Genomic DNA, 26,692 nt, shown 5'->3' with positions numbered 1-26,692 from the left:
AAATGCATTTGCTATTTAAAGAGCGTGGCGCAACGCCTCAAAACGACTCTTGCACCAAGCTGAAACTAGCGACAAGTATTGTGCCGCGCCTTGCGCCACATTTCGCCGGGTGTATGATAGGGCCCCTTGTTTAAGACCTCAATAATTGATTAGTTTGGTTTATGGCCTTCGTTTGCGGCCAATACAGCATCAGTTTATCTTGACAATGACAGATACACGTCCTGCACAGTGGCCAGAGGGATTTTAAGCCATTCCTCTTGGAGAATAGTGGCCAGGTCACTATGTTATGCTGGTGGAGAAAAAACTTTTTTGACTCGCTCCATCAAAACACTGAAGTGTCTCAATAACATCAAGATCTGTTTACTGTGCAGGTCAAAAAAAATGTTCAACTTCACTTTCAGGTTCATCAAACCACTCTCACTAGTCTTACTGTGTGTTTTGGTGTTTTATAATCCTGATACATGTCACCACTTTCAGAATACAATGTTTTAACTAAGTGCACATGGTCCTCCAGAATGGCTCAGAAGTCCTTGGCAGTGAAACTCTTTTCTAGCACAAGTATTGGCACAATAGAATGCCATGTTATTGCAGCCCAAATCATCACTTCACTCTGGGCATGCAACAATCTAAGTGGTGCGCTTCTTTGGAACACTTTATCTTCCAACAACTGTCTCGGAATGATTATTTGCTGCTTTCAAAGAACTTGATTACTTGCTTTTTCAGCATTTGTAGTTTCTTACAAATGTTAAAAAACCTTGTTTCTTCACCAATGTTTTTTTGCCGGCTTTGTCACTGGCATATGATGACAGAGAGAGAGAGAGAGAGAGAGAGAGAGAGAGAGAGAGAGAGAGAGAGAGAGAGAGAGAGAGAGAGAGAGAGAGAGAGATAGAGAGAGAGAGATAGAGAGTTAAACCAGGAAACAATATTAAACGTAAAGACCTAATCGATGAGTGACTTTAGCAACTCGTCCAACATAAATTTTTTTAGGGATTTCTTATTGTCCTTCAACATCCTCAATTGTGCTGTAATTTATTTAGCTGCAGTTTTTAATTACTTCCTTTTTCATTTAATGTTAATTTTAGATTAATTTCTAACACAGTTCTTTATAACATGATTTGAAATATGCAGTCTTTAATTGCATTTTGTGTCAAAGCAACGATAAATGAACCAAGATTTAGCCTACACAGGCTGCAGTGAATGTGTAAAAGTGACAAAAAAATGTAAAAGAGATAGCATGGGTTAATTAATCTGATACTGTCAGATGAGTAAAAATGAATACAGAATTAATTCACCATTAAGGTGTTACTAATATGACATTTTAAAGAACTGTGACATTTTCCAGGTCAAGTCAGAATAAAGATCTCCAGCAGATGTCATACTTGAGTCAAACAGCAAACTTAATGAATCTCATGAGGCCTGAACCGTGAATAATTATCTGACTTTTTCAGAGGAATCTCACTCTGTCCTGTTTTTTTTTGTTTTGATCTTGATCTCTTTTGCACTAATTGATCTTCTGTGTCTGATCTGTTTCTTTCATTCACCTCTCAGCACAGCCTGACCTGTTGTCCTTGAAGTCTGCTGGAAATCTTTGAAAACCTCATTGTCTGAGTTCAGAGTCGGTGCCACACAGGTCCCTCATTTGATGCTAAAAATGTCACGTGATGGATTTCACACAGTGAAATGTGCCAGGTTTGAATAACAATATTGACTGGTTCAATACTGTGAAAAGAAACTGAATTTGTACCAGCAAATAAAGGATTCCAGATTTTTTTTATAGTATGGAAAAAAGCAGAGGCATCTGACCTTGATGAAGGTAACTTTGCACTGGCATTTCTCGCTGTTGGAGTTTTTGATGGAAATTTCACCATAGTGCTCAATCCAGCGTTGCCCACTCAGAATGTTGTGGATACACGAAGTCACCTTATTCCACTCATAGTGATCTCCAAAGCTGCAGGAGACAGTAATAGTATTTTTAGCTATTAATCAGTAATAGAAAAGACATTTATTTAGTTGAAAAACTACATTTTTATTTTTTATTTGAAAAGTTTGATTCATCAAAGAATATGACATTTCCACCACAAATAAAAATCAGCATCTGCTTTCAACATCAATGATATAATATATAACACTATTCGATTGTTTTAGTGATGCTGTAAAATTTTAATCCAGCAAAACGATCATCGTTTTCGACCGAAAGAAAAAATATGTTGATACAGGTCGACTAGCTTGTGCACACAACACAGTTCAAAATATCTTAATGTTCCTCGTATATTCCCACATACATATCATGCACTGCTTTTGTTTCTTACTTAAACTTTTTGTCTTGTTTCCAGTCTAAATATACAAAAATTCATAAATCAAGAAGCATTTTTTAGATACAGTTGAAGTCAGAATTATTAGCCCCCCTGAATTATTAGACCGCTTGTTTATTTTTTTCCCATTTTCTGTTTAATGGAGAGAAGATTTTTTTCAGCACATTTCTAAACTTAATAGTTTTAATAACTCATCTCTAATAACTGATTTATTTTATCTTTGCCATGATCACAGTAAATAATATTTTACTAGATATTTTTCAAGACATTTCTATACAGCCTAAAGTGAAATTTAAAGACTTAACTAGGTTAATTAGGTTAACTAGACAGGCTAGGATAATTAGGCAAGTTATTGTATAAGAGTGGTTTGTTCTGTAGGTCATCGAGAAAAAATATAGCTTGAAGGGGCTAATAATTCTGTCTATAAAATGGTCTTTAAAAAAATTGCAGTTTTTCTCAGTCGCTTTGGTGCATTTCTCACAACACCAGTGAGTAATAAAGTATAAATTAAAATAAATAAAATAAAGTTTAACATTTTTTTTTTATAAAGTTTGCTTGACCAATTTTGACATCAAGTTAAACATTTTTGTATGTAATGACTCAAGTAATAAAATAAGGACTGTTAGTTTTATATGGAATGACTATTCAGCTTTTACAAGTTTAGTTAATTGTGACTGACATGACATAAGCAAATGATAATGCACTAAACAGCAGATAGTTGAATGAAAGCAATTGATGCATGTCCAAAAGCATTTGCAATTTGTTGAAAGGAATGAGAAACTGCTACTATGATGTGCACAAATGACATATATATATATATATATATATATATATATATATATATATATATATATATATATATATATATATATATATATATATATATATATATACACACACACATATCAGGTTAAATCACACACTCAATGAGAGAGCGTGCGGTGAGGTAACAGACATGCACTCATCCTCATCAGGTCTATTTTTTCACAGCAGATGAGTCAGTGTACTGTTCTACTAACTGAATCTCCTAACTGTTCTACTAACTGATATGGGTTTATTCTGAGTCAGAGGGGGTATCCGGTATGTTAGCACTTACTGAAGATGCAAATCGTTTCACGACAGCTCCATTCAATTTAATGAACTGGTTTGACCGGTTCACTTAGAAGATCCAGTTAAAACAAACGATTCATTCGCGAATTGCCTGTCAGCACTTCAGTCAAAAACAGAAACAATGGCTAACTTACATTTTTGCAATGGATTCTTGTAATTTCGAACTCATCGAAGAAAAGTGGATTGTTGTTGTGTAGATTGTGTGTAAGTAAAACACTAGACAATTGCAAGAAACACGACATTGAAAAAACAAAAAACAAAACTGGATGCGAAGCACTACATCCGCACCCCACCTTCACCTACTATTGATATCAGTTCATGTTTTCCAGGTAAATCAATTAATTCGACTAAACAAAAAAAATTACTATTGATTTTATTGATGAGGAGATGCAGCCACTGTCTAACGTTACTGTGGGAGCGACTACTTTTTGCAATATAGTAATATTGGGAAATGATTTACACATTTGTTAAGATCAGGTGAAGCAATTTATTCAATGTATAAAGATCAAAGATTTATTTTAATTTGGGAATGATTTTAATTGTCTAACTGTTAATTTTCTTAATAAATATTTTAAAGGTTTAAATCTGTTTTTGCCTGAAATAAATAAATTAATACTCTTAGGCTTTATTGCAATCTTTATCTCAATGGACAGAGAATTTATTTAACTAATAACACAAAACATTCGAAAGTAGCAAACACATTGCTAATTTCATTAATTGCTTTCATTAATCTGTTTACAGCATGTATAGCTCAGGGCTCAGAAAGTTCTCAAAGTACAATTTTAGCCTACAATTTTTTAAAGGAAAATGAAAAGCCAGGAAAGGAAAAGTAACGCAACAGTATACATAACACATAACTTTCCAGAAAAAGTAACTAAGTAATGCAATTAGTAACTTGTTTGGGGAAGTGACTCAATATTGTAATGCACTCCTTTCAAAAGTAACTTTGCCCAACATTGGCCATATGTAGCTCTGGCTACGTAATTTGCAATCTCCAGAAACATACATAGGGCTACGCTTTCGGAATCAGCCTATGTTGTCATAATCATGTTTCGCCTTACGATACGATATTTGCACGAATATTTTAAATAACTAATTTAGGATTATTTGTATTAGTATTGATTGCCCTGAATCCAAGCGCTTTCAAAAATGACACAAAAGTATCTCACCAAAAGCTTTACATTGTGAGGTGAGTTTGTTGGAGGACAATCGGTTTCATTCATAAAATCAGAAAACCTGTATAAAATTGATGCAACCCACACAGCACAGACGGTGTGTCATCATATGTCCGTGAATAGTGTGCTGCTGAATACTGTATCTGGCTGCTGCTGTTCAACACCTCACCTTGGTCTGGTGTTTCCAGAACAGATAACAGCTTTTCTGCTTTATGAAAACAAGGACATTGTCAACATCTAACACAGGTGCCGTTATCATGTGAACAGTGTCATCATATTTAAGATATCAATTACACAGACTTCGATCTGTTTTCTCTAAGGTCTTCCAATAGCCGTGGGTTACATTGCAACACAGAAACAGCAGACTACAGTTTCTGTTCCATAATGTATTCAGAACTTATTTTTAATTTAATGTTAGACTTTTTACACTTACAATCAGCACTTGTTTCATTTAATCATTATATAGACCGTAGATTAGTTCACGTTCAAATAAAATTCTTATTTGCATTTCTCGGGTAGGTCCAATTTTAACACATATTAAAATATTTGTCATTATTTTTGATAAAATTGAAAGTCTAATCACCCAAAAACTCTGACACTTAAACATGCAAAATATGAAGCCATAACAATAGAGAAGTTTCATCTAAGACACTAAAACATAAACAATTGCTTTATGAAATAAGATATTTGATCAGTGAATATAAACTGAATATTTTAATATATTATATGAAATATGTGGCAGTTCATTCCGCTGTGGTGACTCCTGATAAATCCAATGAATGAACATAAAATATGAATTTACAAAACCAAATTCTTCAAAAATAGCTAAAAATAGCGAATATCTTGAAAAAATTTTATGGTTTCAGTGATTTAAACCATATTTTCTCATACTTTTCACAATTTTTTTAAATTAGAAATGTTTTAGTATGGGTTTAGTGGTTTAGATTTGAAATCAGCCTCTAAATAAACACTTTAAAGACCTGCCGAGAGAACGCTCTGGTTACTAAATTAACCCTCATTCCCCGAGGAGGGAAACGGAAATGCTATTGGTGGATTTGATTCTAGGAAAATCCACGAATGGGAGGATTCGGTTCAGAAGCCAATTGTCTGAAAGAGTATGGAACGGGCCAATGAATGCCAATGAATTGGCAGCGTAAGCTTGCGCACGTGTGCTTCATTGTCAATTATCTCCGCATATAAGCACAGGTGGAGCAAGCATTCGCTATCCTTTTAAGCTGAAGAGACTTGAACTAACAGCTAAGGGACAGTCATTATGTCGATGGTAAATAGCATATCCGGTTACTTTAGTAACCAGAGCGTTCCCCTTCGGGTGGGGAACTCCATTGCTATTGGTGGATTTGATTCTAGGAAAATCCACGAATGGGAGAAGCTATGGAAAACGCCATAATGACTGCACCTTACTAACGCCTCCGATGAGAGGATTGTCAAGCAAGTGTGAATGATCCTACATCATGGGAGGCGCGGTCCTCCAACGTGTCCCTGGCCTTTACTTATCCCACTTCAACAGAAGTTTTACGGATTTAGATATATTTTTTGGGAAGTTACAAGCGTCTAGATAATTCTAGGAATAATACGACAGTACACTGGGAAGCGTGCAGTCCCGATAGGGAGGACGCTGCTGAGGCCATCTGCTACCCAGTGGGGAGATATGATGGCAGGTAAATATGGACTAGCCCTTAGGAGGGGAGTACGCATAATAATAAAGGTGGATAGCGGAGAAGGAAGACATGGGTATGCCCGAGAGGGGGGACTGAACCGTGGCAGAATAAGCATATGGGATCGCCTAGTGGGGATCACGCATAGCGGGCACCTATACCCAAAACGTGGGCTGACCAGTGGGCAGACCTACAACGTAGTGGACCAGCAAGTGACTCCTCCGCTGAGTCAGTGCTGGGGGCCTCAGAGGAATCTGCAGGGCTCACCTGACAGGGAACTTTACTGACAGATAAAAAGGCGCACGTATCTCCGTGTTAGGAAGAATGGCGCAGCAAGCGTATTTCACAAAGGGTTACCTAATACCCTTGAGGAAACCGGCTCCACGTTGTAAAACCTTGAAAATGTGTTGGGTGTCGCCCAGCCTGCAGCTCTACAGATGTCTGTTAGAGAGGCGCCGCCTGCATGCGCCCAAGAGGATGCGATGCTCAGAGTGGAGTGCGCACGCACTGTCAGGGGACACGGCTCACCTCGGCTCTAATAAGCAAGTGAAATGGCATCCACAATCCAGTGGGATAATCTTTGTTTCAATACGGCACTTCCCTGCTGCCGACCGCCATAACAGACGAAGAGCTGCTCAGATGATCTAAAACTCTGAGTGCGGTCCAGATAGATACGCAGTGTGCAAACTGGACAAAGCAAAGAAAGGGCTGGGTCTGCCTCCTCCTGGGGCAGCCGTTGGCAGGCACACTACCTGATCTCTGAGGGGTGTGGTAGGAACCTTGGGCACATAACCCGGGTGGGGTCTCAGGATAATGTGAGAGTAATCCGGCCCGAATTCCAGGCATGAGTCACTGACCGAAAATGCCTCCAGGTCCCCGACCCTCTTGATGGAGGCCAACGCGACCAGCAGAGCTGTCTTTAGGGACAGAAATCTTAAAGATACTGATTCAAGCTGCTCAAAGGGATCTGTACGCAAGCTCGTGAGAACGAGGGCGAGATCCCAAGAGGGCATGATAGGGGGGCGGGGTGGATTAATTTGCCTAGCACCTCTGAGGAACCGGATGATGAGGTTATGCTTTCCCATGGTGCTGCCAGCTACCGCGTCATGATAAGCGGAGTTGGCAGCCACATAAAACTTAAGAGTGGAGGGCGACAGCCTGCTCCAGCCTGCTTTCTTGAAGGAAAGAGAGCACAACACTGATCTGGCAGTTTCGGGGGTCTTCTCTGCGAGCGACGCACTATTCAGTGAATAGACTTCACTTCAGGGCGTAGGTGCGCCTCGTGGAGGGGGCTCTAGCCTGAGTGATGGTATTAACCACCGCACTCGGTAGGTTACCTAAGTCTTCCTCGCGTCTAGGGACCACACGTGGAGGTTCCAAAGATCGGGGCGAGGGTGCCAGATGGTGCCCTTTTCCTGAGAGAGTAGGTCCTCTCTCAAGGGGATCCGCCAGAGGAGGGCCGTCGCGAGGAGAGAGAGCTCTGATATCTAGGTCCGGTTGGGCCAGAGGGGCGCAACTAGCAGAACCTGTTCCTCGTCCTCCCTGACCTTGTACAGTAACTGCGAGAGCAGGCTCACTGGGGGGAACGCATACTTGCGCATGCCCTGAGGCCAGCTGTGGGCCAGTGCATCCGAACAACTGGCAGTGAGCGTTCTCGGGGGAAGCAAACAGATCAATCTGGGCCTCCCCGAATCGCGCCCATATCAGCTAAACTGACTCGGGGTGGAGTCTCCATTCTCCAAAGCGTATCTGCTGCCGTGAGAGTACATCGGCTGCATGGTTGAGCTTGCCTGGAACATGAATCGCACGCAGCGATTTCAGCTGCGGGTGACTCCAGAGGAGCAGACGGTGCGCGAGCTGAGACATGCGGCGAGAGCGCATACCCCCCATACGGTTGATGTACGCTGCCGCCGCCGTACTGTCCGTCCTGACCAGCATGTGTTGCTGCTCCAGCACCGGAAAAAAAATGGTGGAGAGCGGGGAACACTGCCAACAGCTCTAGGCGATTGATATGCCAATGCAACTGGGCACCCTTCCACAGGCCCGCTGCAGCATGCCTGCAACTCACGGCCCCCCAGCTCGTGTTGGAAGCATCTGTTGAGACAACAACATGACTGGACGCCTGTCCTAGAGGCACACCGGCCTGTAGGAACGAGGAGTCGTTCCAAGGGCGCGGCGACACAGCGCAGCGACAAGAGACTCGGTGTGTGCCCGCATGCTATGCGCGTCTTGGGACTCGATCGTGAAGCCAGTGCTGGAGTGGTCTCATATGAAGTAATCCGAGCGGCGTGAAGGCGGCTGCGGATGCTGTATCCCCCAGGAGCCTCTGAAAATATTTCAGTGGGACCACTACTTTGCTGTCGAGCTCTCACAGACAGTTCAGCAACAGGCGAGCGCGCTCTCTGGAGAAGCGCGCTACCATGGTGACCGAGTACAGCTCCATCCCGAGAAAAGAGATCCTCTGCACAGGGGCGAGTTTGCTCTTTTTTCGGTTGACCTGAAGCTCCATCAGGTGGAAGTGCCGGTGCACCTTGTCTCTGTGCATAATCAATTGCTCCCGCGAGTGGGCTAAAATCAGCCAGTCGTCGAGATAATTGAGTATGCAGATGCCCGCACCGAATGGGCACTAAGATCTGCCCGAGTGCCCGCTGCAGAGCAGGGGCCAGCTAGGGTGGTTCATTCTTTAACAAAAGCTAGCCGCGATCTTAGCTGCGCAACGGTCATGGCATCGTAGTGACGACATGGACCGCCCGCGAGCACCACATTAACATGTTGGACCCCCAAACATGTGATGCAATTATCGTGCCCATCATCCGGAGACAGGAAACATCCAGAAACGCACAGTCGGAGCGCTATCCTGAAAAGGACTTGCTGCACGACTATGTGGCTCTTTCAGGAAAGAAATGCAACTTATACGCACCGCTCTGGAGGACCGGACCCAAAGAACACCAGGCAAGGGAGAATCCCAGCTCAACCGTCTGCCACCGCGTATACACACTCTGGACTGGGAGACACTCGTTAGGTCGGATATCGCTGTACTCAGCAAGAGGAACCCTCATCGACTCGATTAGACAGTCTCTGAAGCGAAAAGGATAGCAAATGCTTGCTCCACCTGTACTTATATGCGGAGATAATTGGCAATGAAGCACACGTGCGCAAGCTTACGCTGCCAATTCATTGGCATTCATTGGCCCGTTCTAAACTCCTTCAGACAATTGGCTTCTGAACTGAATCCTCCCATTCGTGGATTTTCCTAGAATCAAATCCACCAATAGCATTGGAGTTCCCCACCCAAAGGGGAACCTAGAATGTGTGTTATGTTGTGGCTAACACTGCAATTAGCACTAACAAACAGGGAATCTTCAGTTTTTTTTTCTTTATAACATTTTCAGGCATTTCTATAAGATTTTACATGTGAATTGCTGTAGCAGAATAACAGTACTGTTGCTTGGTGATATCTATCAAAAATATTCATTTGATTACCAGATGTTTATTGGTGCTGTTTTCTAATTCAAACTATAAATTATAAAAATAAAGAAATTCATTTTCTTGTCGGCTTAGTCCCTTTATTAACCCGGGGTCGTCACAGCGGTATGAACCGCCAACTTATACAGGAAGTTTTTATGCAGCGGATGCCCTTCCAGCCGCAACCCATCTCTGGGAAACATCCATACACACATTCACACACTACGGACAATTTAGCCTACCCAATTCACCTGTACCGCATGTCTTTGGACTGAGGAGGAAACCGGAGCACCCGGAGGAACCCCACGCAAACGCAGGAAGAACATGCAAACTCCACACAGAAACACCACCTGAGCCAAGGATCGAACCAGCAACCCAGTGACCTTCTTGCTGTGAGGCGACAGCACTACCTACTGCGCTGTATTAACCAGACAGTGTGAGACATGCCATGAGACATGCTGATGAATAAATAAATAAATGCTTAAAAGTATCACAATCAATCGGCTTACCTAAGATTTAAAATATTATTAGGGCTTGACATTAACTTTTTGATCACCAGCCACTGTGGCTAGTAGATTTCCAACATTACTAGCCACTTACCATTTTTACCAGCCACACTTTTGTTATTGGGACAATATATTTTATTTGCATAAAATATGACTTTGACATGCTAAAATGACTTGATTTAGATGTTGTGTTAAGTCCACAAGCCTCCCTATTCATTTAACTTCTTGTGTGCATTGTGTATTAGCTTGCTCATTGTGCATGAGCAAATGGGTTGTCGCAATGCAATCAGTTTTTATTTCACATGACTTTTCAGGGCTCAAAATTTATGGATTTACCAAATTTATCTCTGACCACACCACATAAGTATTTCTTAGCCACAATGATTTATGTGTCAAAACAAGGAAAATATAGCTTTATAAGTGCACTTTTTAATTCAACAAAACTTTTCTTTAAATAAAACTATACATTTAAAATAAAGAATTATTGTCATGTATCTGAAATATGCACAGTAATCTGTCCTGGCTAAAAGTCCCAGATCACTAGTTAACTACACATACGCGGAGCATTCTCCCATTAAAGCAATGCTATTGTAAAAAAATATATATAATTAACCGTTAACAAAAATAACTGTAAGCAAAAAATAGCAGGTGAAACTTATCGTGTTTGATAGTGGAAGGATGAACACGTGACACGGTTAATAGGCCTGTTAATAATGTTCAAACAATAATTAAAATAAAAGCAGTGACCGCTGCTGCTTACAACAGAATATTAGCTCTTGAAAGTAGCAGGACTGTGGGTGCAAGATCATCGCTCTTTATCCAGTCTATTTCAAAGGGAACCCATCGCACGGTTACTTCGCGTAGGTAAACAGGAGTGCGCACGCTTTTTAACAGTCGCAAACATCACATTACCTGTGCGCACAATGATAATCCTCTTGTTTGACGTTTACCTTCTCTTTTGCTGTTTTGCTCCCGCGAACACAGTTATTTTTGTCAGTCGTGCTGCTTTTCGATTCTAAGATCACAACCAGCCAAAGTGGCTAGTGGAGATGTCTATCTAACCCGCCAGAGCTGAAATCTACTCACATTTGACAGGTGTTAATGTAAAGCCCTGATTATTATCTATTTAAATGCCATTTTAGATTTAAAAATAACCACTTTAAGATTGGGCTTCATCATATATGCAGGTTTTTCAACACAGTTGCTGAGAGCAAGAATTAACATTCAAAATTAACCTGATAAATTAATACAGAAATATTCTGAAATGTTGTTTTACACTTAACAGGCCCTGGAGCACTGCCTGAGAACCACTGCATAAATTCTACTTTTATCTCACTTGTGGTATACACAGTATACAGTTGTCAGTGTAGATGAGGGTAAAACATTGCAAAGTAACACAGTTTTTATTTCAACTCTAATAAATATTTCATACTCTTTTAATTATTTATATGTAAACAGACATAAGGTGAATAATAGACAGTCAGCCAGTGGGGGACATTGAAAATGAGAAATACACAACATGTATTAAACAATTATGTCACAATCATCAGGTTGGTAGTGAATATCAAACACCCACATATTAGTGGATTACTGGATTAACACATAAAGTGCTAATATACAGTTAGGTGCATAAATGTTTGGACATTGACACAATTCTAGCATTTTTTGGCTCTATACACCTACACAATCGATTAGAAATTAAACAAATGAACTCTGGACCTTTTATCTACTCAGTGTTATTGGGATAATGAGGGAATAACACACACCTGGCCATGGAACAGCTTAAAAGCCAATTGTCCAAGTACTTTTGGTCCCTTAACAAGAGGGAGGCACATATGCAAACTGTCGTAATTCCTACAAGGTTCACCTGATTTGGATGTAAATTCCCTCAAATTAAAGTCAACAGTCTGCAATTAAAGCACATCTTGTTTGTTTCATTTCAAATCAATTGTGTTGGTGTATGGAGCCAAAAATGTTAGAATTGTATCAATGTCCAAATATGTATGAACCTAACTGTATGCTATGTTGAAAACTAAAGAAAGTCTTTAGAAATGTGTTTGAAATCGATATTTAAACACTGGTTACCAAACATTTACGCAGACAACACTATTGGACCAAAGGAGCACTCAGAAACACTTACCCAGGGAGAACCACATGAGAGGATCCTACAGGTACAATCTCCATGGACTTTCCCCAGAACTTATTCCTCCACCTCACGTCTAAAAGATCACATATAACACAATTAGCTTCACATCTGCAGACATCAGCTTATTCGTGCTGAGAGAACAAGCATACATTATTAATGGGGTGTTACCTTGCCAAAAGATGAAGTTTTTAGATTCGGCATGACATGATGATATGGGGGGGTGATGGCTGACCTGGAGGACAAAAGCAAAGAAGCTGTGAGATTGACACACACACACACACACACACACACACACACACATTTTTGAGTATTCCGACTTGGGTGTACCTACAGTAAGGCTAGGTGATTTGGCCTAATCTTCAAATTTCAATTAATTTAATATTTTAACTTGATTTTTAAACATTAAACATTTTAAATGATTCTTTCATTTATTTATTCATTTTATTTTTATTGCCCTCTCCGAAATTCGATCGATTATAGGTTCTGAATGCTGATTTCCATTACTTTACGATTAATCGCCAAGCCCTAAGTGTACCCTTTCTTTCTAATGCCTCATTCACACTAGCAGCGACTTTGCAGCTACCTGTTGCTCTGGGTGGCGATCTGTTGCAAATGCAGGTCTATGTAAGTCTATAGCGGGGAGAATACAACCGGCCTCAGCAGGAGCTGATAGGATCACTCGACACGCCTACCTGGTTGCCAATGGTCGCTGTTGCTTGCATAGACGGAGGTTGCCAGAAGTCACTTACTCTTCATTAAAATGAACAGTCCCTTGTTGCTGCGAGTCACTCATAACATAAATGAGGCTTAACTTTTTTCAGTAACCATATGGTAAAAACAAATATGTGAAACATGGATATAGCCTTTTCCAATAGACTTTTTTATTATAATTTATTTATTTATTTATTTTTCATTAAGAAAGTTTTATTTTTTGTAAAATACAGAAAAGATATTGAGTGAGTGAGTGTAATTATGGCAAAGAAAAAATAAATTAGCTCTTAAAAATATTATGTTTAAAAATGTCTTAAAATCTGTATTGAACTTAAAAAAAAAGAATTTAAAAAAAGAATAAAGATATGACAGTATATTCCTCATCACTAACATTCATTATTACTAAGTATTATCTTAAACATTCAAGTAAGAACTCAAATATTAAATAAAAAATATAGATCATAGAAAAATTGTAGAATTTCAATATTAATGTTTATTATGGCATCTTGTGAATACTTGCTCTGTTCTGTTCTATAGACCATTTCAATGTGGTGATGTCATTGGCCCATAAACATTTCCTGCTTGTCGTCAAACTATTTCATAACTGTAACAAGAGACAATTCAATTATAACTTAATGTTAAAACAGGTGTCATAACATTATCTATCAATATGTAGCTCCTTTTGGATTTTTGGAAGCTAGAGAAATGAAAAATGTAAAACAGGAAATATTTTGGGACCCTTGTTTTTGTTTACATCCCTCAAAATGGTCTATAGATGTGTTGAAAAACAAACATTGTGTTTATAAAAGTGGATTATCAAATAAAAACAGTTATTACAGATGTATCAGAGCAATCAAAAGGAGCACCACAACACTCTATGTTTCTGCTCAACATTTATGAAACATTTGGCTTTGCTGTTTCATAAAGCCAGGATATTTTAGTCTGGTGCTCCAGCTATTTTTTACTTTCTGTGTTGTATAGTGTTTTTGTAGTAAATATTAGGGCCAAGTGATAAAGGAAAGGATGTGTTTCATTTGGCTAGTTGTGTGATTGTTAGGATGTCGATTTCAAATATCAATAGTGTTTCACTGTTACTGCTGCTTTAATCCAAGAAACCTTTATTTTATGTAATTCTATCAGTCTTCTTGATGTAACAATAGCCCTAAACCTTATCATGTTAGTTTTTTACAGAAGCCCTGAAAACATCCACATTCCTGTTCATCAGTTACAATGTTTACAAAAAGATTCCTACCTGCTCAGCGACAAAACGAAAGCCTTTGTCAGGACGATCACACTCATAGGTTTCACCCAACACTGGATTAAACGGTTTTCCTCCTGCTCTGTAATAACTGGAAGCGTAGCCAGACACGGCGAATGTAGCAATATAAACCTACAGACAGAATAGAATACAATCATTTAAGAAGGCAGTTCTATAAGTAGCCATTTTTACACTCTGTTTACAATTACATTGTTTCTAATGTGTCCAACCCAGGCTCATTGAAAATGCATCACTTAGCCTAGATTATGTAAAATACATTACATCTGGTATGTTTTGTTGCATGTTTCAGATGACAAATCCACTAGAGGGAACAATTTACAAATTATGGACACTGTTACGGTCATTTGTGGTACACTAACTGGCCACTTTATTAGGTATACCTGTTCAGCTGTTTGTTGACAAAATTTCTAATCAACCAATCACATGGCAGCAACTCAATGCATTTAGGCATGTAGCCATGGTCAAGAGGATCTGCTGCAGTTCAAACTAAGCATCTGAATGGGACAGAAAGGTGATTTGAACGTGACATGATTGTTGGTGCCAGACGAGCTGAAGTATTGCAGAAACTGCTGATCTACAAGGATTTTCACGCACAACCATCTCTAAGGTTTATAAAGAAGTTCTGTGGGCGCAAATGCCTTGTTGATGCGAGATGTTCCAGCTGATAGAAAGGCAACAGTAACTCAAATAACCACTAATTACAACTAAGGCATGCAGAAGTGCATATTTGAATGCACAATATGTTGAACATCGGGTGCAACATCTGTTAGCTAAGAACAGGAAACTGAGGCCTCATTTACACTAATGCATTTTAGTTTGAAAACGCGTAAGTTTTGCTACCGTTACGCCATCAGTCCACACTACATTGGAGTTTTCGAATGCTGAAAATGGAGCGTTTTGGAAACGCTGAAGAGGTTTTCATTCTGAAACCCTGCTGCTCCGTCTCAGTGTGGATGGGGGAAAAAGGAGACATCTGAAAACAGAGGCGGGGCTGCCGACATTTGCCTCTCTGATTGTGGCTTTTCGTCAGTGTTAAGTAGCCTTCACACAGTTAAGTCCTGCATCCTCTCCTTGTAAGTTCAGACATCGCAAGTTTGATGTGGAAAACAGACTCCCGAGGACATGTCGGGTAAATCTTCAAAGGGAACAGTTTACTTTATAACCTCATTCACATTATTCTGGCAACATTATTTCACTTTCTTAACATATAAAATAAAAATAAAAACATGATATGAGGAACTGCTATTTTCATTTTGATAATAACAACTTAACAGACAGCAGAAATTTTGAGGTGTTGTGCTGCATATATGATCGTCATCTTCACTGTATGCATATTAATAACAAAACGAAGTCTATAACATCACTGCCTTTCATTTTTATTAAAAATACGAACCACACCCTCTCTTTTGCTGAATTTCAGTTTTAATAAACAATAATGGCCGTTATAAAAGTATAACGTACAATAAGTTTATTACTGGAAATAAAGGCAAGCAATCAGTCAATATACAGAATATATGTGGTTACATTAATTATTAACTTATCTTTGTGCTCAGCCAAAACACATTACCCGAGAACAAGTAATAGATTCAAAAGACCAAAGTCGGAGAATATGTCGTTAGATATAGACAACAAGATGAATTAAATATAACTTTTAGCCAATATAATGAGATTAGATCCAGGGGTTGATCCTTATGAAAACTCCGACGAGCACAGCTCTCATTTGGCTAGATGGGCTGCAGCGTATGCCAGAGAGTGTATGTGTGGTCACGTGATGTGCGTTTTTAGTGTTTTGGTGTAGACGGAGAGTTGTTCAGAAACGCTAGTGTGGACGCAGGTCGTTTTCATTCTAAAGCGCCGCTTTAAAACTAGAACGCACTAGTGTAAACGGGGCCTGAGTTGACAATTCACACAGGCTCACCAAAATTGGACAAAAGAAGATTGGTAAAATGTTGCCTGGTCTGATGAGTCTCGATTTTTTGCTGCGACATTCGGATAGTAGAGTCAGAATTTGGGGTTAACAACAGATCCAGCCTTGTATCAACAGTTCAAGCTAAGCCCACTTTGGGCCCATTAGTACCAATTGAGCATCGTGTCAATGCCACAGCCTACCTGAGTATTGTTGCTGACCATATCCATCCCTTTATGACCACAATGTACCTGAGTTCTGATGGCTACTTCCAGCAGGATAACCCGCCATGTCATAAAGCATGAATAATCTCAGACTGGTCTCTTGAACATGACAATAAATTCACTATAGTCAAATTGCCTCCACAGTCACCAGATCGCAATCCAATAGAGCACCTTTGGAATGTGGTGGAATGGGAGATTCGTATCATGGATGTGCAGCAGACAAATCTGCAAGAACTGGGTAATGCTATCATGTCAATATAGACTTAAATCTCTGAGGAATATTTTCAGTACCTTGTTGAATCTATGCCACCGTTGATTAAGGCAGACCTGAATGCAAAAGGGGGTCCAACCCATTACCTAATAAAGTAGCCGGTGAGTGTCCCAATCATTAGTGTGAAAAGGAATGTCATACTGCTCCATAGAATTGATTTTAACTAGAAACTTCTATCAAATGTATGAAGAAGTACATATTAGCAATTTCACAAAAATACAGGCTGAGGGATTAATTTCATTAGTTTGCAATGAGCCTGTTGAAACGGTCTGCAATGTGAAATGGTATTTACCAACAAATTTTATTGACATAATCTGCATTATTTTTATTAATGCAACAGGACTTGATAGCAACAGTATTCGTAAAATGTAAGCATTTTAGACCTTAATGTGACTTTGTATTTTATTGTGGATGACCAGTTCTTTTTTTGAAACACCGCCAACACCCTGGAGGCTTTTTGACAGGAACGTGAAAGCTGAAAGTCAAGTTCACCCTCAAGAGTCTCTCGAAATAACTCAAATGGTAACACTGCTTCTTCAAACCTGTCATTATTTGCTAATGTTGAAGAAACCTTGTTATATAATGTTAACTAACCTTAAATTGCTGTGATGATGAAGGAGGTTAAGCATACCTTCATTTGTAGACAGTACCCTGTTTCTAGACAATCACAAGAAGCACTTTATTTTACAGTCCTGTGTTGTGTGTACACACTTTGTGCTTATCATATTTATATTAGACTTGTACTGTAAAGCACAGTATTTTTTCAGCGAAGTAGACTGTATGTACACATTAAGTACTTAATGTACAATAAAGTGCACCCTATCACTTGAGAGAAAATGTGGACTATTTGGACCATTCGGCAAACAAAAAGTTATTTTAGAGGTGGAATATTTAATTTTTTTCAACTAATGACAATTGGGACCAGATTTAATAGCAAATTAACATGAGAGCAGAGTTCCACAAAAGCACAAATGGCAGTGAAATGCTCTCAATTAAATAATGACTGACGCAATCTACCATACCAAGAGCACAGCAAATTAGATTTTAAACAAGCAGAGCCAATGATAATCAGGAAGTCTTCTGACAACACAGGCACAAAATGGGATAAAACATTTGGGATGTTAATTAATAGTCATTAATTACAAAAAACTGGCCACTGGAAGCCTTAATGAACTGTGAATTACTTTAGTATGGGGACACTTTAGTTTTTAAGGGAATTCACAATATTTAACTAATAGATTGACACGAAAGCATGGGGCACAGGGAAAGAAGAGCAAGAGTCATAATTGGGTCGACTCAAGCACCTTATCGTTATATGTTGATGCATTAACCTACCAGCACCGACTAGTTCTCAGTTTGAAGTAGTTGCTTACTTGATTAGAAATATATTAACTTTTAAAACAATAAATTCTGCTTTCTGCATGACCACATTCTACAGTACATCAATTAATCCTACCTAAACTTAAAGGTGCAGTATGTAAGTGTTAAACTAGATATTGCACGCCTGGTTCTAAACACACACTAGCGCAGGTTGCCAGATTGATGACATCAACAGAAGAGAGTCTGAGTCTTAAGCCTAAAGGCTGATTTAAGTCGTGTTTTAAATAAAGGCATCAGCACACAATAGAAGGAGTATTTTCCATATTAAAAGGAAGCTTTGTTATAAACAACTCGTGAAATGTAAGTTTTATTAAATATAAAAAACAAATATAAAATTTTATTTATTTCTTGCAGCTGAACAACAGGATAAACTGACAATGATCTCCTCAGGTACACCTCATAGGCTTTATTTGGTGTTAAATGAAAACTTTGTTGGACATTTATTGCCATAATACTGAAAGCAGCAGCAGATAGTTCACCTCAGATCTTGAAAATAAAATAAACTGTTTAAAACTGAGCTTTAGAACTGTGACTCAGTGCAAGCCAACACATTTCAATGATTCAGCATGTACATTTAATTATGTTAAAGAGGTTTAATATGTATTAATTAGATTATAAACCTTACCATTTCATTGGAGTGCAGAAAGTGCACTATTCTGTGCTTCCGAATGGCTGAAATAAAATTTCTGTCATGTTTTGTCAGGTGCAAACAGCCAAATTGCGTATAACTGCGTATCTCGTCATGTAGCGTGTTACAATGTAACCTGCTTTCTGTTTACATTCGTAAAATTTATATTATTTGCTAATTAATAACCACCTCATGAGGAACTCTGAATCTGCATCTCATTTCTGAGGTTTTTTTTTTTGTCCCACAAGGTCACATTTTGGTCATGCATAATAAACAGTTTTTCACAAGGCAACCCGGGGTGCTGAAATATAATTGGCTAAACTGGCATTGGGCGGGTTAAATGACCAAAACAAAGACAGAGGTCCAGGCACGTAATTAACATTTTCAAAGCAGAATATTTGACTTCTGCATTGCTTTATTATGGTATTTTTATGCTTTAGAAGAGTCAAAAACTTTAACCTCTACCACAACAGTTCTCAATCGTGGTCACCTGCTCCTAATGCTTATTATTAATGCTTCTCTCGTTTAACAAACCTAATTTGAACTGATGAACTGAACTTAGAAGATAAAGAATCTAGAATTAAGTTAGCAATTTCATGTGTAATTTAATTTCCAATTTAATTACTTCTTTATGTCTTGTGATTTCAACTTCACCAGTTAGCTTACGGTAAGCAAACTAAAAAGCTATAAACCACTAAGCTATTGTTTGTTTGTTTTTGACACAAGTCATGATTGTGAATGAAATTGCATCCATGCTTATGACAACTGTAATTAAGTGTAATATGCTCAGTTATGACATTTTAGATGCAAAGGTGACATTGTATGGGTTGACAACTTGACATTACTTTCATACATTAATAACAAATAAAGAGAATGAGCTTTATATATAAACAATGGTAACACTTTACTTAAAGGGGTGTTCATAAGAAACATGAAACATTTATAGTTTAATTCGTGCTTATAAAAATGTTTAAGTGTTATTTGCTCAGTTATGATGCTTTAAATGCAAAGATGACATTGTTGGTTATGACAAATTTGACTTAAACAAATACATCACAACTGGTCGTTATTTTTGTTATAGCAACTTCACATTACCAAGAAATCATAACCTGTCATAAATCTGTCATAAACATAATTCTCATGGGGCTATTAAAACTACTTCACGAATATTTTTCTGATCACTTTCAGTGGAACAAACTATATTTGTCATTGTTATGTCTTTTTAAAAGTGTCAATGCTCTGTCAAATCATTTTTAATAGTGTCATTAATATTCAACGACATTTTAATGACAAATACAGCTTCTACCACTGTTGCTGTGGTAAAAAAAATAAAAATAAATTACAAAATTCATCACAAGTTTTGTTGTCTTGGTAATTGTCAAGATGTCATGACAGGCAAAACAGGTTGTGATGTATTTGTTTGTATATGTCAAATTGTAATAACAATGTATCTTTGTATTTAAAATGTCATAACTGAGCGAATGATGCGACTGACTGTTGTTATAAGCATACATAAAATACAAAGGTTTCATGACAGTATTATGAACACCCTTTCAAGTAACGTTTTACCATTGTTTATATGTAGATCCTATTCTCTTTGCCATTTGTTATTAATCTATGAACAAATTGGTGGATTTAGATACAAATGAGGTAGTGGACAAGTAAACTGCCTCCTGCTTTGATTCCACAATGTCCAGCTATTAAAATCAAGATCCTCCAATTCCAAATGTTTTTGAATCAATCTTAGTGCTGGATGATCATTTCTAAGGGCCACAAAACTACTGACCTAGTCATTAGAACATGGAAAATTTGAAAGCTGGAGCTATTATTTAAAATGAGAGTATATTGCTTTCTCATGGTCACAGATCAGTGCTGGTAGGCACTGAGAGTGTCATTGGATACAGTAGAGTGCGGCTGACTAAAGCACATTTCCAAGGATGGAGAATGATTTCTGAACATTGTTCTTGCTCTCATGAGTAATAGTGCATCCTGAGATGATGAGCCTGGATCAGACAGGCTTTCAAAAGAATCACTATAGTGCAAGACACATCAGGCTAATAAATGACTCATACGTTGTAATATCATAATACAGAGCAGGCATGCCTCTGTGCGTTTGAATATTACAATATCAGTAGTAAACAATATTTAATACAATATCCTGTATTACTACTACTACTAATATACAATTAATACATATTCATTCATTCATTAACTTTCTTTTTGGCTTCGTCCCTTTATTAATCAGGGGCTGCCACAGAGGAATAAACTGCCAATTTATCCAGCACATGTTTTACGCAGCGGATGCTCTTCCAGCCGCAACCCACCATTGGGAAACACTGTACACTCCTGCATTCACACACATACACTACGGCCAATTTAGCTTATTAAATTCACTTATTCTCTTTGTCTTTAGACTGTGGGGGAAACCGGACCACCCGGAGGAAACTCACGCGAACACAGGGAGAACATGCAAACTCCACACAGAAATGCCAAGAGATCCAACCGGGACTCGAACCAGCAACCTTCTTGCTGTTAGGCGAACACGCTACCCACTGCGCCACCGTGCGGCCCCTAATTTATACATACTTTATATTGAAAATATATAGTATTATAAATATTTGCTGATAATAAGTTTAACTACATAATTATTAATAATTATATAATTATATATATGTTTTGTTTTTTAATTTTATATGATATATCTCAATCAGTTAAATCTTGTTTATTTCACATGAATGTGGATCTTAATTTGACAATAGTTTTTATTAGACCGTAGAAAGAAAAATCTTAAACTTTTCTCTTCTCCTCAGTGAGGTTTGGCCACATTAGCTTTGTGTCGATATGCAAATATTAACATATTGCGAAACCTGGAATGCTTTGCAAGCACTTATGACAGTCAGACAGACTCCTGACACTTTTTTTTGCTATTTCTAAACTTTCAGCCTGATCTTACAAGAAAACGTAACTATTATATGTTTTGTCAGTTTAGTGGCTAATTTGCTTACTTGTATGAAAATGTACAATTTTTAAAAAAAGGCAAGGCACCCAACTGCACCCAAAACCCAACCGCCACTGGGGGATGAGCAAATCGTACTAAATTGCACGAAAAAGATTGTACGATTTCATACAAATGAACCACCAAATCAAAAAGTTAAGAATTGCTGTGACCGTTGAACATCCTATATTTGCTGTTAATAAATTTAACTACATGATTATGATTATTCATTAATTATATATAGCTGTTATTTGTTTGTTTTTTTGACATTTTATGTGATATTTGTCAATCCATTTAATCTTTATTTCACATGAATGTGCATCCTAACGATTGCTTTATTTTAATGTGAAAAATATTTGTTGTGAGCTCAAACTGTCACACAAGTCTTAAGTGTATGCATGTTTCTTAAATCCAGATATTTTAAATATGCCAATTTGTGCAACAATGTGTGTGAAATTGGCTTACCATGCGTTCAAATGGGTCCTGTGTGTGTGCAGCCTTGTCCAGCAATTCACTGTACTCCAGTTCCTCACACAGTCTTTGCAGTGTGTTGAGTGGCTCGTTTAGCTCAACAGGCATGGCTACTTTAGACAAGTCTTTCCCAATGTTGTTCTTTAGAATGTTCCACAGACTTATGTTGCTGGTATTGGGACTTGGGGAGGGAAGACAGGACCGCCGTTGCTCTTGAAAACCACCATTCACTAAACAACCTAAAAAAAAAAAACATATGAAATTCAGAAATTGACTGGCAAAAGTAGTCATACCTCTTCTTTTCCCTATATTTCCTTTTGTTATCTGCGGTAAATTATGTTCACCATAATCAAAAAGCAATAAACATTTGTGCAATCATTTAGCAAAATTATTAAAAAATAAATACTTTATGTATTTATTTACCGTAATTAAGTTACAGTATCCATATTTTCTTTGCAATGACTAAAATGTAGCTTAGGAGCCTTCTAATTTTACAGAATCATATCTCTATATTTCGATTGGATTTAATCTGTGGCAAATTCAATTGACTGGGCGTGTTTTGGTAAGGCACAAACTTATTAATGTGTAATCCATTTAAACTCAACTTAAATGAGCCTTAAAAATCGGTAAATCAATAATGAATCATTAAGTCAACATAAATAGATGAATTGACAATATGATCTTAACTAGGTGCAGCTGAAAAAGTGTAGGCGCGTTGCCTCATGTCTCTCCATTCGAAATAAAATAACAAACTTGCCTGCAGGTCACACACCAGAAGCTCCGCTCTGCGTGGTGCGACGCTGATGCAGCGCCATGCATTTTGGAATTCTGGGCGTGGGTTTTCTGTTGGGGTGCATGTGACAGTGCTTCAAGTCACACACAGCGGGTGAGCTCTTGGTTCCGTCCCCTTGTTACGTTGGGCGGGAAGCCGAAACTAAATTTTCATGTGAAGCAACACGCCCCTAAAACAGCGAACTGTGTACACGCTCCCAACATGACACTTTTGAACACACTATAATAAAAAAATCTAAACTGTGTTTTGAACTGAACCTAAACTGGCACACTCACAAGAACCATATTACTAATATTAAATCATATAAAAGGGGTAAACTATGTGCCCTTTAAAATAAGTTTTGTCCCTTTTGCCCTGGTATAGCGGTGCTCAAAAATGATATTTTAGAAATAGTTTAAATTTCTGAAGTTGCAGAAAAACAAAGAGCATAAACTATCAAACTATTGAATGTATTGGACTAAAACAAATGTCTGCAAAAATCAAAAAATCTATAAGCACTTCTCATACATCTGACAGAGCCTGGGAGGATCTATACTGTAAACTCAGATGTTGTCATTACTAAAGATATTAAGTTAATACAACTTGACATTACTTAAAATACCAAGTTTTGGCTTCCAAACTTTAACTGGTGTGTTTAACTTACTCATTAGGCAACAAAAACTTTTGATTAATATTTGAAGTTCTCTGAACTTAACGTTTTAATTACTTCAATGGATTCACAGTGCCTCTGTTTAAAACGATTGGTTGCGCTTGAAATTCTGCCTTGACAACTGTGCTGGGGTGCGTTTCCCAAACAACGACGTAACTCGCGGCTGAACTGTGATCATTTTGCTTGAATGGTGCTGAATTTTGCTGAAGCGCAGCAGGACAGAGGCATTACCTGAACCCATCTGATGAATGAGAAAAGTTAAACTAGTAAGTAGATATTTAAATGCTTATATAAATTTTCCTTAATAGATATACACACAGGAGCGACACGGTGGCGCAGTGGGTAGTGCTGTCGCCTCACAGCAGGAAGGTCACTGGTTCGAGTTCCAGCTGGATCAGTTGGCATTTCTGTGTGGAGTTTGAATGTTCTCACTGCGATGGCATGGGTTTCCTCCCACAAGTCCAAAGACATGCGCTATTGGGTAAGCTATACTGTCCATGGTGTATGTTTGTACGTCCTGGTCCATCAGGGGTTGAGTGTTACGCTAACGACCCACTTAGATGTTACAAAACACCAACATGGCGCGGCTAAATATTAACTTTGATATTAACACCCCCTGAAGTGAGTAAGTAAAGAATATTAAAGCTAACAAATTTGGAAGTTTAGTTTACCAGCTATTTTAAGATATCTTTGCCTAAACATTTAATTTAATTCAATCAAGAGACCACATCTGGTCAACTCAATTAATTGAGTTGTCAATTTCCCATTACTTAAACGAACTGATGGAATCACCTTCCTCAAATCATTTGTCTCAACTTATTAAGGTTTACAGTATACAGAGAAAAATAACAGAGAACACTGTCATCGATTACTGAACTACGAGAATGAACACTTACAGTATGCACTGTAATTATTAAAGATTTTCTTTTTTAATTAATTTGCTTTAATTTAATTAGTTTTGCTTTATCTTTTGTGGAGTTGACATTGATAAATCTTCATTTTGAATGTTGGAAAGATGTAAACATTGACTACTATAGTAGGGAAAACAAATACTGGTACTCACACTGGTATGGAATAAGTAAAGGGTGAGTAAATGATGACAGATGATGTTATGTTTGGGTGAATTATCCCTTTACAACAAGAAATCAGCACAAAATCCTATTTAAAAAATAACAGGTATAAATTCTTTCTCAATGCACTACACCCCAAACTGATCTTTAACTATTGTATTCTGGCATGTGAAAATGGCTTGTCAGTGTTTTTCTTTTTTACCCAACCAAGTCTTCCACACAGCTATAAAAGAGCTGTCAAATGTAGCCCGTAAGAGTTTCTCACTGAATCTTTGAAAGTGCTGGATTGACAGTGAAAAATCAGCAGCATGAGGCAAGAAAAGCGTCATTCCCACCTGTATTGAGTCTCTCATTCTCTGCCTCGTTGCTGAAGTTATCCATGGACACGTTGTCACTGATGTCACTGATATATGAGTCATCTTCTGAAGCCTAGGAGAAAACCACACATCATCATTACAGGTGTTTGGCTCTTTGACAGCATACATGTATCATAGTCTCACCATCTAGAAGCTGAGAGGCATTAACATATGGATCTCTGTGCACCATAAGTAACGGTGAAAATACATCTTAAGTGTGTTTGCGTGTCTGATGCTCTAATAGCGTGGATGTACTAATTCTCACTAAAACTCTTTATGAGGAATTATTAGAAGAAAGCAATTATCTCAATTTTCCTATTACTTCTGCTACAGGAGATGCTTCAGCAGGTCGGCCTCAATTTGAGGCAGAGATGAAGTTAAAGAGAGAAAGAAGAGATGTTAGGCAGGCTAGTTCCTCTAACTGTGGAATGTCATCCGTAGCACTTATTACATGTTAAATATAATTAGTTCCTTCTGTTTCTCCTAATGGGGTGTCCAGTTCATTGTCTGCCTGAGGTAAAGGAAGGAGCTGAGGCAGTTAGTCTCTTGAGGAAGTGCAGTAAACTACTGAACTATTTAGGTAGGAGCAGGCCATAATATCTCAGTCCTTGAAGCAATTTAAAAAACATTACACTATACTATAGTCTATGAAGTGTGTTGCAGATGAACACCTCCAGCATATGATTCATTTTGGTTGTGGTGCCCAAAACTGTGATGATACTTACGGTTGCACATTTGTGGGAGAATTGAAGAGAGGGGACTTCATGCTCACCTCATTTTCTGAAGAACTCGCTGACAGCAGCACTTCCTGTGCATCAAAGAACTCTGACAGTGACTCTGAAATGGAAGCTCTGCTCTCATTGGATGCCTGGTGAACAAGGGGGCGGGAACAATCACTGGAGTCTTGCTTCTGTATTAAGAGAAGTCAGAGCTTCAATTTAAGAAGGGCCACATGGGTGAATGTCAAAAATACAAAAAAATAAAACCATATTCAGAAACAAAAGTGCACCAAAAAAAAAAAAAAAAACCTATGGATATTTTTTGAGACCATTCAATTCAGAAATTCAATTAATAATAATTATTATTGAGTATTTTCATGACTATTAAGCACAATCAGCTTAAATCTGCATAAGGTTGCTCTTCTATTGCATTCGGTTATGGGACCAAACAACTTTATTTTCCGATAAAAAAAAAATAATCCTTTGTAGTTGTATTCTGTGTCATTTTTTACATATATGAAATTAGGCTTTTTAAAAAGACATAATGTGCTTTTTAAAAAATGTATGAAACAGATTTGTCTCAAAAATGATTTTGCTAAATACATGTAGGCCCAGATTTATAGCTCTTACAACATAACTCTTATAACTCTTACAGCATAAAATAGCACTAAAAAGCCATGGACACATGCTATTTTTGAGCCTGACATTACTGAATATGCATTTGTAGGAGTTTCCCAGTCAGAACCAAACTTTATGGGAGGGAAGTATTTAAATGATTTGCACAACATGATTTACTACTATTTGCTTTACTAATATCCAGAGAAAAAAAAATGATTGTGCCTTGTCATAT

General features: G+C 38.1%; 1 protein-coding gene across 3 annotated transcripts in view; it reads right to left on the bottom strand.

The window, feature by feature from the left end:
* osbpl3b (oxysterol binding protein-like 3b) overlaps positions 1–26,692 on the bottom strand; it is a 173,092-nt gene that overhangs the window by 17,632 nt on the left and 128,768 nt on the right. For 2 of the 3 annotated variants that reach the window (XM_087286935.1, XM_087286936.1), the window contains 7 exons: positions 25,896–26,033; positions 25,103–25,196; positions 22,250–22,494; positions 14,354–14,491; positions 12,559–12,622; positions 12,385–12,463; positions 1,804–1,948 (listed from right to left, as the gene is read on the bottom strand). In XM_087286935.1, the coding sequence (XP_087143061.1) occupies positions 1,804–1,948; positions 12,385–12,463; positions 12,559–12,622; positions 14,354–14,491; positions 22,250–22,494; positions 25,103–25,196; positions 25,896–26,033 (903 nt within the window). Of the gene's footprint in view, positions 1–1,803; positions 1,949–9,650; positions 10,129–12,384; positions 12,464–12,558; positions 12,623–14,353; positions 14,492–22,249; positions 22,495–24,129; positions 25,197–25,895; positions 26,034–26,692 lie in introns of those variants that run through there. The other variant, XR_015511331.1, reaches the window with a different exon arrangement.

This window comes from Danio rerio, chromosome 16 (assembly GCF_052040795.2).
Source record: "Danio rerio strain M-AB ecotype USA chromosome 16, GRCz13ab, whole genome shotgun sequence".
Taxonomy (NCBI): Eukaryota; Metazoa; Chordata; class Actinopteri; order Cypriniformes; family Danionidae; genus Danio; species Danio rerio.
This window is presented reverse-complemented; position numbering and strand designations above follow the sequence as displayed.